This window comes from Salvelinus alpinus, chromosome 12 (assembly GCF_045679555.1).
Source record: "Salvelinus alpinus chromosome 12, SLU_Salpinus.1, whole genome shotgun sequence".
Classification (NCBI taxonomy): domain Eukaryota; kingdom Metazoa; phylum Chordata; class Actinopteri; order Salmoniformes; family Salmonidae; genus Salvelinus; species Salvelinus alpinus.
Window position 1 is genome coordinate 57,638,261 of NC_092097.1, and position 12,772 is coordinate 57,651,032.

General features: G+C 40.1%; 1 protein-coding gene across 1 annotated transcript in view; it reads left to right on the top strand.

The window, feature by feature from the left end:
* The window catches only part of slc6a1b (solute carrier family 6 member 1b), a 49,779-nt gene extending 38,424 nt beyond the window's left edge, over positions 1–11,355 (top strand). Inside the window, exons 14-15 of the mRNA XM_071336925.1 lie at positions 3,922–4,089; positions 8,576–11,355. Of these exons, the coding sequence (XP_071193026.1) occupies positions 3,922–4,089; positions 8,576–8,698 (291 nt within the window). The 3' untranslated portion in view covers positions 8,699–11,355. The remainder of the gene's footprint in view (positions 1–3,921; positions 4,090–8,575) is intronic.
* Positions 11,356–12,772: the final 1,417 nt, after the last annotated feature.

Here is a 12,772-nt window from a genome sequence, read left to right on the forward strand (position 1 = left end):
AATGCCAAAAATAAAGACCAAACTATACAGCATATTTTTGTCATTAACAACTCTCTATATTCCTGAAACCTTGGTCAAATCAAATCAAATCAAATTGTATTTGTCACATGCGCCGTATACAACAGGTATAGACTTTACGGTGAAATGCTTACCTACAAAGCCTTAACTAACAGTTAAAAAGTGAGAAAAATAACCAAAATTAAAAAAAGGAAATAGTAACACAATAAAATAACAATAATGAGGCGATATACAAGGAGTACCCTGTACTGAGTCAATGTGCAGGGGTACCAGGTAGTAATGAGGCTATATACAAGGATTACCAGTACTGAGTCAATGTGCAGGGGTACCAGGTAGTAATGAGGCTATATACAGTAATATGTACATGTAGGTAGGGGTAAAAGTGACCAGGCAATCAGGATAGATAATAAACAGAGTAGCAGCAGCATATGTGAAGGGGACTATTAAAGTGTGTATGTGTGTGTGTGTTGAAGTGTCAGTGTAGTATGTGTGTGTGTGTTGAAGTGTCGGTGTAGTATGTGTGAGTGTGTTGAAGTGTCAGTGTAGTATGTGTGAGTGTAGATAGAACCAATGCAAATAAAGCAGGGTCAATGTAAATAGTCCTGGTGGCCAGTTGAAGCTGTTCAGGAGCCTTTTAATAGTCCTGGTGGCCAGTTGATTAACTGTTCAGGAGTCTAATGGCTTGGGGGTAGAAGCTGTTCAGGAGCCTTTTAATAGTCCTGGTGGCCAGTTGATTAACTGTTCAGGAGTCTAATGGCTTGGGGGTAGAAGCTGTTCAGGAGCCTTTTAATAGTCCTGGTGGCCAGTTGATTAACTGTTCAGGAGTCTAATGGCTTGGGGGTAGAAGCTGTTCAGGAGCCTTTTAATAGTCCTGGTGGCCAGTTGATTAACTGTTCAGGAGTCTAATGGCTTGGGGGTAGAAGCTGTTCAGGAGCCTTTTAATAGTCCTGGTGGCCAGTTGATTAACTGTTCAGGAGTCTAATGGCTTGGGGGTAGAAGCTGTTCAGGAGCCTTTTGGACCTAGACTTGGCGCTCTGGTACCGCTTGCTGTGTGGTAGCAGAGAGAACAGTCTATGACTTGGGTGGCTGAAGTCTTTGGCAATATTTAGGGCCTTCCTCTGACACCGCCTTGTATAGATGTCTTGTATGGCAGGAAGCTTGGCCCCAGTGATGTACTGGACCGTACGCACTGCCCTTTGTAGCTACTTACAGTCAGATGCCGAGCAGTTGCCATACGAGGCGGTGATGCAGCCTGTCAAGATGCTCTCGATGGTGCAGCTGTATAACTTTTTTTGAGGATCTGAAGGCACATGCCAAATCTTTTCAGTCTCCTGAGGGGGAAGGGGCGTTGTTGTGCCCTCTCCACGAATGTGTTGGTGTGTTTGGACCATGATAGTTCCTTAGTGATGTGGACACCGAGGAACTTGAAGCTCCCGACTTTCTCCACTACAGCCCTATTGATGTGAATGGGGGCGTATTCGGACCCATTTTCCTGTAGTCCACGTCATTGGTGATCAGGCCCACCACCGTCGGGTCGTTGGCAAACATTTTTTTTATTTAATTTTTTAAATTTTTATCCCCTTTTCTCCCCAATTTTCGTGGTATCCAATCGCTAGTAATTACTATCTTGTCTCATCGCTACAACTCCCGTACGGGCTCGGGAGAGACGAAGGTCGAAAGTCATGCGTCCTCCGAAGCACAACCCAACCAAGCCGCACTGCTTCTTAACACAGCGCGCCTCCAACCCGGAAGCCAGCCGCACCAATGTGTCGGAGGAAACACCGTGCACCCGCCCCCCTCGGTTAGCGCGCACTGCGCCCGGCCCGCCACAGGAGTCGCTGGAGCGCGATGAGACAAGGATATCCCTACCGGCCAAACCCTCCCTAACCCGGACGACGCTAAGCCAATTGTGCGTCGCCCCACGGACCTCCCGGTCGCGGCCGGCTGCGACAGAGCGCGAACCCAGACTCTGGTGGCGCAGCATAGCACTGCGATGCAGTGCTCTAGACCACTGCGCCACCCGGGAGGCCCTCGTTGGCAAACTTAATGATGGTGTTGGAGTCTTGCTTGGCCACGCAGTCATGGGTGAACAGGGAGTACAGGAGGGGGCTAAGCACGCACCCCTGAGTGTTGAGGGTCAGCGTGTCGGATGTGTTGTTGCCTACCCTCAGCACCTGGGGGCAGCCCGTCAGAAAGTCCAGGATCCAGTTGCAGAGGGAGGTGTTCAGTCCCAGGGTCCTTAGCTTAGTGATGAGCTTTGTGGGCACTATGGTGTTGAACGCTGAGCTGTAGTCATTGAACAGCATTCTCAAGTAGGTTTTCCTTTTGTCCAGGTGGGAAAGGGCAGTGTGGAGTGCAATTGAGATTGTGTCATCTGTGGATCTGTTGGGGCGGTATGTGAATTGGAGTGGGTCCAGGGTGTCTGGGATGATGGAGTTGATGTGAGTGATGACCAACCTTTAAAAACATTTCATGGCTACAGATGTGAGTGCTACGGGGCGATAGTCATTTAGACAGATTATCTTAGCGTTCTTGGGAACAGGGATTATTGTGGTCTGCTTGAAACATGTAGGTCTTACAGACTGGGTCAGGTTTAAATGTCAGTGAAGACACTTGCCAGTTGGTCTGCGCATGCTCTGAGTATGCGTGCTGGTAACCAGTCTGGCTCTGCGGTCTTGTGAATGTTAAAACCTCTTAATCACATCGGCTATGGAGAGCGTCATCACACAGTTGTTAAGAACAGCTGATGCTCTCATGCATGGTTCTGTGTCGCTTGCCTCGAAGCGAGCATACAAGGCATTTAGCTCGTCTGGTAGGCTCCTTTCACTGGGCAATTCGAGGCTGAGTTTCCTTTTGTAATATGTGATAGTTTGCAAGTCCTGCCACATCCGACGAGCATCAGAGCTGGTGTAGTAGGATTCGATCGCCGTCCTTTATTGAAGCTTTGCCTGTTTTGATGGTTCCTCGGAGGGTGAAGCAGGATTTCTTATAAGCGTCCGGATTAGTGTCCCGCTCCTTGTAAGAGGAAGCTCTACCCTTTAGCTCAGTGCGGATGTTGCCTGTAATCCATGGCTTCTGGTTGGGAAATGTACGTACGGTCACTGTGGGAACAACGTCGTCGATGCACTTATTTATGAATCCGGTGACTGATGTGGTAAATCTCCTCCAGGAACACATTCCATTCTGTGCTAGTGAAACAGTCCTATAGCCTAGCATCCGCTTCATCTTGTGCTTGGAGGATATAGTTAGGATATAGTTAGATTTGCGAAATGGAGGGTGAGCTTTGTATACATCTCTGTGTGTGTAGTAAAGGGAATCTAGAGTTTTGTTCGCCTCTAGTTGCACAGGTGACATCCTGGTAGAAATGAGGTAAAACGGATTTCAGTTTTCCTGCATTAAAATCACAGCGCCGCCTCTCGGTGAGTATTTTCCTGTTTGCTTATGACCCAATACAGCTCGTCAAGCGCGGTCTTAGTGCCAGCATCGGTTTGTGGTGGTAAATAGACAACTAAGAATATTATAGATAAATCTTTTTCATAAATAGTATGGTCTACAGCTTATCGTGAGGTATTCTTACTCAGGCGAGGAGAACTTCAAGACTTCCTTAAATATTAGAGATCGTGCACCAGCTATTGTTAACAGAGAGACACACACCACCCCACTTGAGTTTACACGACGCTGTCGTTCTGTCCTGCCGACGTATAGAAAAAAAACAGCTCGATTTTCGTGGTGTTGTGTCTGGGATGTAACCAGATCGATTGATTGATTTGAATTTAGTAGATAATTAAAAGTATGAGGATACAGCATTACAAACATAAACAATATAGAGGACAAATAAACACAATAAAGCACTAAGGCATCCATTGTTTTGTGACCAGGTTGTTCTTCTGTCTTCTCTTCCAGGGAGTGTTCCTGTTCAGTGCTGTCCAGATGGTTCCTCTCACCATGAACAACTACGTGTTCCCAGCCTGGGGCCAGGGAGTGGGCTGGTGCATGGCGTTGTCCTCCATGCTCCTGATACCTGGATACATGATCTATATGTTCCTCAACCTCAAGGGGGATTACAAAGAGGTATGGACATCTTCTTCTTTCTTCCTCAGATGCTGCCAATCATCATCATATATATATATATATATTGTATTTGTATTTATTATGGATCCCCATTAGTACCTGCCAAGGCAGCAGCTACTCTTCCTGGGGTTTATTAATGATCCCCATTAGTTCCTGCCAAGGCAGCAGCTACTCTTCCTGGGGTTTATTATGGATCCCCATTAGTGCCTGCCAAGGCAGTAGCTACTCTTCCTGGGGTTTAGTATGGATCCCCATTAGTTCCTGCCAAGGCAGCAGCTACTCTTCCTGGGGTTTATTATGGAACCTCATTAGTTCCTGCCAAGGCAGCAGCTACTCTTCCTGGGGTTTATTATGGATCCTCATTAGTTCCTGCCAAGGCAGTAGCTACTCTTCCTGGGGTTTATTATGGAGCCCCATTAGTTCCTGTCAAGGCAGCAGCTACTCTTCCTGGGGTTTATTACGGATCCCCATTAGTTCCTGCCAAGGCAGCAGCTACTCTTCCTGGGGTTTATTATGGATCCCCATTAGTTTCTGCTAAGGCAGCGGCTACTCTTCCTGGGGTTTTATTATGGATCCTCATTAGTTCCTGCCGAGGCAGCGGCTACTCTTCCTGGGGTTTATTATGGATCCTCATTAGTTCCTGCCGAGGCAGCGGCTACTCTTCCTGGGGTTTATTATGGATCCTCATTAGTTTCTGCCAAGGCAGTAGCTCAGGGCACTGCTCTACTACCACAGATCTACAATACAAAATCCAAGTTGATGTGTGTGTAGAGGGCGTGTGTTAGAATGTGTATGCATATGCCTGTGTGTGTGTCTCTTCACAGTCCCCGCTGTTCTATAAGATGTATTTTTATCTGTTTTTTTACATCTGATTGTACTGCTTGCATGAGTTACTTGATGGAGTTATGGCTCTATGTATTACGTGGCACCTGACCACACGACTGAACAGTAGTCCAGGTGTGACAAAACTAGAGCTTGTCAGACCTGCCTTGTTGATAGTGCTGTTAAGGCAGAGCAGTGCTTTATTATAGACAGACTTCTCCCCCATCTTAGCTACTACTGCATCAATATGTTTCAACCATGACAGTTTACAATCCAGGGTTACTCCAAGCAGTTTAGTCACCTCAGTTTGCTCAATTTCCACATTAATCATTACAAGATTTAGTTGAGGTTTAGGGTTTAGTGAATGAATGTCCCAAATTTAATGCTTTTAGTTTTTGAAATATTTAGAACAAATGTATTTCTTGCCACCCATTCTGAAACTGACTGCAGCTCTTTAAGTATGGCAGTCATTTCAGTCGCTGTAGTAGCTGACGTGTATAGTGTTGAGTCATCCACATACATAGAAACTCTGGCTTTACTCAGAGCCAGTGGCTTTAACAGGAAGTGATGTAACTGTTAGTTATGTCATTAGTAAAGGTTTTAAAAAGGAGACACTTTCCTCCAAATCAACTTTTTTTGTATTTCGTATGGGTGTTCCCGGGAATCGAACCCACTATCCTGGCATTACAAGAGCTCACATACTGTATATTCAGAGTCATGGGGTGGCCATATCATGTGTCTCATAAAGAGATCCGGCTCGAAGGACCAATGGCCTGCAGCAGAGTTTGGGGGCTTGCTTCCCAAGATGTAGGATTTTGTAGTAATTTAAGTAGATGGGAAGGCACTTAATCCAAAACAAGTTTTGAATATTGCTGCTGGCGATTTACTGTTTTTATCTTAATCTGCATAAATAATCGTCGCCTTCTCACAGACATGGTAAAAGCCAAGTTTGAGGACAGCAAATGTTGCCCATTATGGCTTGAGCGTTATGTCTTGAGCATGCCATTAGACTTGGACATATACAGTGCATTCAGAAAGTATTCATACCCCTTGATTTATTCCACATTTTGTTGGGTTACAGCTTGAATTCACAATGTATTAAATATCTAAATCTACCCACAATACCCCACAATGGCAAACATGTCTAGAAATGTTAGCACATTTATTGAAAATTAAATACAGAAATATCTAATTTACATAAGTATTCACACCCCTGAGTCAATAATTTAAAGAAACACCTTTGGCAGAGATTACAGCTGTGAGTGTTTCTGGGTAAATCTCTAAGAGCTTTCCACACCTGGATTGTACAACATCTGCCCATTGTTCTTTTCAAAATTCTTGGTTGTTAATCATTGTTACACAGACGTTTTCAGGTCTTGCCAAAGATACCCCCTAATGACAAAGCAAAAACAGGTTTTTAGAAATGTTTACTATTTATTAAACATTTATAAAAAATAAAATAATGAAATATCACATTTACATAAGTAATCAGACCCTCTACTCAGTAATTTGTTGAAGCACCTTTGGCAGCAACGAGTCTTCTTGGGTATGACGCTACAAGCTTTGCACACCTGATTTGGGGGAGTTTCTCCCATTCTTCTCTGCAGATCCTCTCAAGCTCTGTCAGGTTTGACGGTGAGCGTCACTGCACAGCTATTTTCAGACCAGAGAATCTTGTTTTTTGGTACCCTTCCTCAGATCTGTGCCTCGACACAATCCTGTCTCATAGCTCTCACTGACAATTCCTTCGACCTCATGGTTTGGTTGTTGCTCTGACATGCACTGTCAACTGTGGGACCTTTATATAGACAGGTGTGTGTCTTTCCAAATCATGTCCATCAATTGAATTGACCAAAGGTGGACTCCAATCAAGTTGTAGAAACATCTCAAGGATGATAAATGGAAACAGGATGCACCTGAGCTCAATTTCGAGTCACATAGCAAAGGTTCTGAATGCTTATATAAATAAAGTCTTTCTGTTTTTTATTCTTAATACATTTACAAAAATGTCTAAATACCAGTTTTTGCTTTGTCATTATGGGGTATAGTGTGCAGATGGATGAGGGAATATATTATTTAATCCATTTAGAATAAGGCTGAAACATGACAAAATGTGGAAAAAGCCAAGGGGTCTGAATACTTTCCGAATGCACTGTAGAAATAGACAGATTAGACATCGAGAAATAGACATAGATATAGACATCGAAATAGACAGAAATAGACATAGAAACAGACATAGAAATAGACATAGAAACAGACAGAAACAGACAGAAACAGACATAGAAACAGACATAGAAACAGACATAGAAACAGACATAGAAACAGACATAGAAATAGACATAGAAATAGACAGAAATAGACATAGAAACAGACATAGAAACAGACATAGAAACAGACATAGAAATAGACATAGAAATAGACAGAAATAGACAGAAATAGACATAGAAACAGACAGAAATAGACATAGAAAAAGACATAGAAACAGACATAGAAATAGATATAGACAGGGTAATAGACAGAGAAATAGACATAGAGAAATAGACATAGAGAAATAGACAAATAGACATTGAGAAAAAGACATAGAAACAGACGTAGACATAGAAACAGACATAGACATAGAAATAGACATAGAATTAGACATAGATATAGAAATAGGCACAGAGAAATAGACATTGACATAGAAATAGACAGGGAAATCGACATAGACAGGGAAATCGACATAGAGAAATAGACATAGACATAGAAATAGACAGAGAGAAATAGACATAAACAGAGACATAGACAGGCATAGACATAGAAATAGACATAGAAATAGACATAGATTTTCAGTTGAAAAAGGTCCTAGAGAGGAGTATGAGGCCGGTCAGTCACGTGATCGCTGTTCAGCTGCAGCTTGCAGTGAAAGGCTGATCAGTAATTGTTGCTTCGGTTGTTGTCAAGGATGGAAGCGCTGCAGTCATCACTTGCAACGAGATGAGCAGCTGTCAGCCCCTTTGTGTCAGTCAGTGGAGTCTTGATTGCCTAAATTGTAGCAATCAGTTCCTTGATTAGTATGTGTCAAGCAACAGATGGAAGTTGGTTCTCGCAGACACTGAGACAGCTAGCTATCTAGTGCATGATACAGTGTATAGCATAATAGCAAGATATTCAATGGTAGCAATGTGAAAGCTTAATTTACCGCAGTGGGCTAAATTAGGGTCACACAGAGTGTTTCTGGGTAGTCGTAAACAAATCTACACATGGTTTATGTGTCTAAACAAAAGAAGATACTTGTACCATGTCAGATACAGAGTTGAAATGTATTCAATTTTGAGTTTGCCTCCCAATATTACACTTTATATACCTCACAGGAGACTGAAATATAACAACACCGTTTGACATAGAAACACCGGAGTTTTTGCGTCTTTTTTGAAATAATGTTTTTTCCTTATTAAATTATGAAAAATATTAATAACATTCCACCCATGAGGCCACTAGATAATTTGACTGCAGGAAAGGGCTACAGATGTCATCAAGCAGACAGATTATTTTTTAAACATATCGTTTCTTTGCAGCGTCTGCAGATGGCATGGTAACGTTGTAACTTACCGCCAACAATGTGAAAGCCTAAAGATGTCAGCACAACGGGCGTATTTTGAATGTATCGTTCTCTTGCACATTGCAGCGTCTGCGGATAATGATCCAGCCCCCGACGATGGTGAAAGGAGAACGTCAGGAGAACGGCCCTGAGCAGACTGCAGCAGAAGCAGAGAACCTGGCCCCAGCCACTGAAGAGGCTTACATCTAAACCTTGTTACATCTAAACCCATGCCCCGAGGCAAACTCTCTGCAGAAAACAACGTAATCAAGGTGAAAACGCAACCAAGGGATTCGTCTCAAATGGCACACAATTCCCTATGTAGTGCACTACTTTTGACCAGGACCAATATGGGTAGTGTTTCATATAGGGTACTATTCCATATGGGCCCTGGTCAAAAGTAGTGCACTACATTGGGAAAAGTGTTCTATTTGAGATGCAAAAAAAATAAAATGACTTTGATGTCTGATATCCTATCACCTACCTCCAGGGGAAACATGTGACCAACCTGATTACAATTTTGTTTTTGTTTTCATTTTTTTTTTTTTTTTTTCATGTTTTGTAAAAGAAAAGAGTAAAATAGAAGGAAGAAAGATACAGTAGATTAACTAGCCAGATCAGAATGAAGGAAGGCTATGTTACAGGACACGCCTGATGTTATTGTCAACGGTTCTATTTCATATGCAAAAACATTTTTAGTCTTTCTGAAATTATTACCTAGAAAATTACTGTCATTTGAATTATAATTTAAATTTTGGAAGCCCAATATGATTCAACACTACCGTGCTAATTCAAGATATTTACTTAATTAATCTATTAAAAATAAAAATTATTGTAAAAAGGTTATATATAGATTATAATTCATATGTTTGTATTTAAAAGAAATATAGAAAAAAGAATGGAATGTGTTACAGTAAGTAGTCAAATAAATGCAAAATGAAAGATGCATAGTGGAATTGAATATTGACCAATTATAAGCAATGACCATTATGGGAAAGTGCAACCTGAAAGGCCAAATCTCCATATCTATGTACATAATATTATCACTGTTTTCCAAGACCCTGCCATTTTTACCACTATTTTACCCCTTACTTATTTTCCGGAGCAACCTTTGAAAAGCACAAAGGCCAGTGTGGATCTCAAATCATTCCATTCGGTACGACTATTACAAAATGCAGATTAACATTTACATACCAGAGACTGTTACAATTGTATCTTTTTTTTCTAAAGAACAATAACTTTTTTTTTTTTTGAATCATTTGTAGGATGTGTTCTATGTAAGAGTGAGATGGACCAAAATCATACGCATGTTAATAATAAAAAATAAAAAAGATGACCAACCTATTGACATGAGACATATCCCTCCCATCCCGTCAATGCAGATAACACAGTACTATCACCGTTATTATCACAGAAGCAGCATTTGAGCAGTGACTGCTTCTAACAACCCAGAGATACTGTTTAACTTCAAACTTGTTTCCCACATTAAGTCCAGACCTCAGGAACAGTCGTGAAAAGTGACCAAATTATCTGATGAAACTACTGAGATGATAGCCAGTCGTCTGTCGTTAGTCAATCATTCTAGTCCTAGTCTGACTGTGCAGGTTTCCAATGTCAGGTTCTGAAAGAGAAGTGTTATAGATGGACCACAACCTAAATGGACCACAACCTAACCTGGTCCGAAACCATAGGCCAATATTACTACTGAAATTATACTTTATTTTCTTATTTTCTTTGAAAAAGGAAACATGAATTATCAAGTTGTTTTTCAATAAATAAATATATATAGTACCAATCAAAACTTTGGACACACCTACTCATTCAAAGGTTTTTCTTTATTTGTACTATTTTCTACATCGTAGATTAATAGTGAAGACATCAAAATGATGAAATAACACAAATGGAATCATGTAGTAACCAATTTGAGATGATTTGGGATGAGTTGGACCGCAGAGTGAAGGAAAAGAAGCCAACAAGTGCTCAGTATATGTGGGAACTCCTTCAAGACTGTTGGAAAATCATTCCAGGTGAAACTGGTTGAGAGAATGACAAGGCAAAGGGTGACTACTTATATATTTGTTTAACACTTTTTTGGTTACTGTATGATTCCATATGTGTTATTTAATAGTTTTGCTGCCTTCACTATTATTCTACAATGTAGAAAATAGTACAAATAAAGAAAAAACACTGAAATGAGTAGGTGTGTCCAAAATTTTGACTGGTACTGCATATATACATATACATATATAGACCGATTTATATAGTAATTCCACAAATTATCAAAGTTGTATTTCTATAAAGATAAAACTAGTTTGTTTCCTTGGCAGCTACAAATGACAAGGATCTGGTTTAAATGAGTCATTTTAGTCTCTGCAAAGAATATACAACTAAAATGTGCAATGAATAAGGTTCCCATTAATTTTGTATAAAGTTACCATACTGCAGTTTTCTGTCTTAAAATGATGTTGTAAAACTCTACTGTGTTATACATGTAACTGTGAATGTCCATATGAGTTTTTTTTTGTCTAAATGTTGAAATAAATCTGATATTATTTGCTGTTTTCTGCAATAATAGGATTCTTTCCAGAAACTAAAGCACATATCTTATATTATATATATCTTTCTGAAATGTCAACAACAACAAAAAAATAGATGACAATAACAATAATAGTAGAATAATTAAATAATAGATACACTTGTCTAGTCAAAGAATCATCTTCTTTTATATATTTCTAGCAGTTTCATGGGCCTAATGTAAAATATTCTATGTACAATATATAATACATGCCGTGAGATGGTGTTATATGAAAAAGCATGATTGCCGTATATGTTATCTGCAGAAGTAAATAAAGAACTATAGATTATAACTTGTGCTTTTCATCATGTATAATTTTTTTTATGGGGGAAATATTTGTATTTTATATATATATATATTTTTTACAGCTTATTTTATTTCAACCATATCAGATTTAAAATGTTATTCGATATAGTGTTACAGAAAGTAGGTAGATACAGTGTTTTATAAATCAGTAAGGAGATTATAGCATGACACTGAGACCGGAGGACGGTATAGTAAACGCTTGACACAATAACTGCATCTCTCACCTTAAAAAGCACAGTGTACTAAATGAGATCCAACAATGTGCACCTATTGGGTACATGTCATTTGGATTTAAAAAATGACAGATTTTAGTTTCATCACAATGCTTGAACATTGGGATTCTTCTACAATGTGAAGAATGGAATCCTGTCCTTTTTTAATACACATTATAAATTAATATGAATTATATATTGGTGATCCCATCGTATTACCTTTCCTTTGAATAATGAAATATTTTTTTTAAACATGAAATCATTTTGAGTGAGCACTAAATTTAGCAAGGGGACGACTATTGTAGAGTCTGCTTTCACGTCTAATTTCTTAATACTCCAAAATTACCATTGATACAACTCCTGCTTATCATCTTACAAGACTTAAGCCACTTTGACTTAATAACAACATATGAATTCATCATTAATAATGAAGAACATCCATTCAAATGCACCACAGGGGCTAGAATTTACAATTTTACAAATTATTTAGACATTTTAAGATGCTAGGTTTTTACATTGTTCAATTACAAGCCTTTTCTCCAATTGTTTCCCTGAGAACGTTACGTTTTAGTCATTTAGCAGAGGCTCATATTCAGAGCGACTTACGTTCATCTTCAGATAGCTAGGTGGGACAACCACATATCACAGTCATAGTCAGTCCATTCATCTTCAGATAGCTAGGTGGGACAACCACATATCACAGTCATAGTCAGTACATTCATCTTCAGATAGCTAGGTGAGACAACCACATATCACAGTCATAGTCAGTCCATTCATCTTCAGATAGCTAGGTGAGACAACCACATATCACAGTCATAGTCAGTACATTCATCTTCAGATAGCTAGGTGAGACAACCACATATCACAGTCATAGTCAGTACATTCATCTACAGATAGCTAGGTGGGACAACCACATATCACAGTCATAGTCAGTACATTCATCTTCAGATAGCTAGGTGAGACAACCACATATCACAGTCATAGTCAGTACATTCATCTTCAGATAGCTAGGTGAGACAACCACATATCACAGTCATAGTCAGTACATTCATCTACAGATAGCTAGGTGGGACAACCACATATCACAGTCATAGTCAGTACATTCATCTTCAGATAGCTAGGTGAGACAACCACATATCACAGTCATAGTCAGTACATTCATCTTCAGATAGCTAGGTGGGACAACCACAT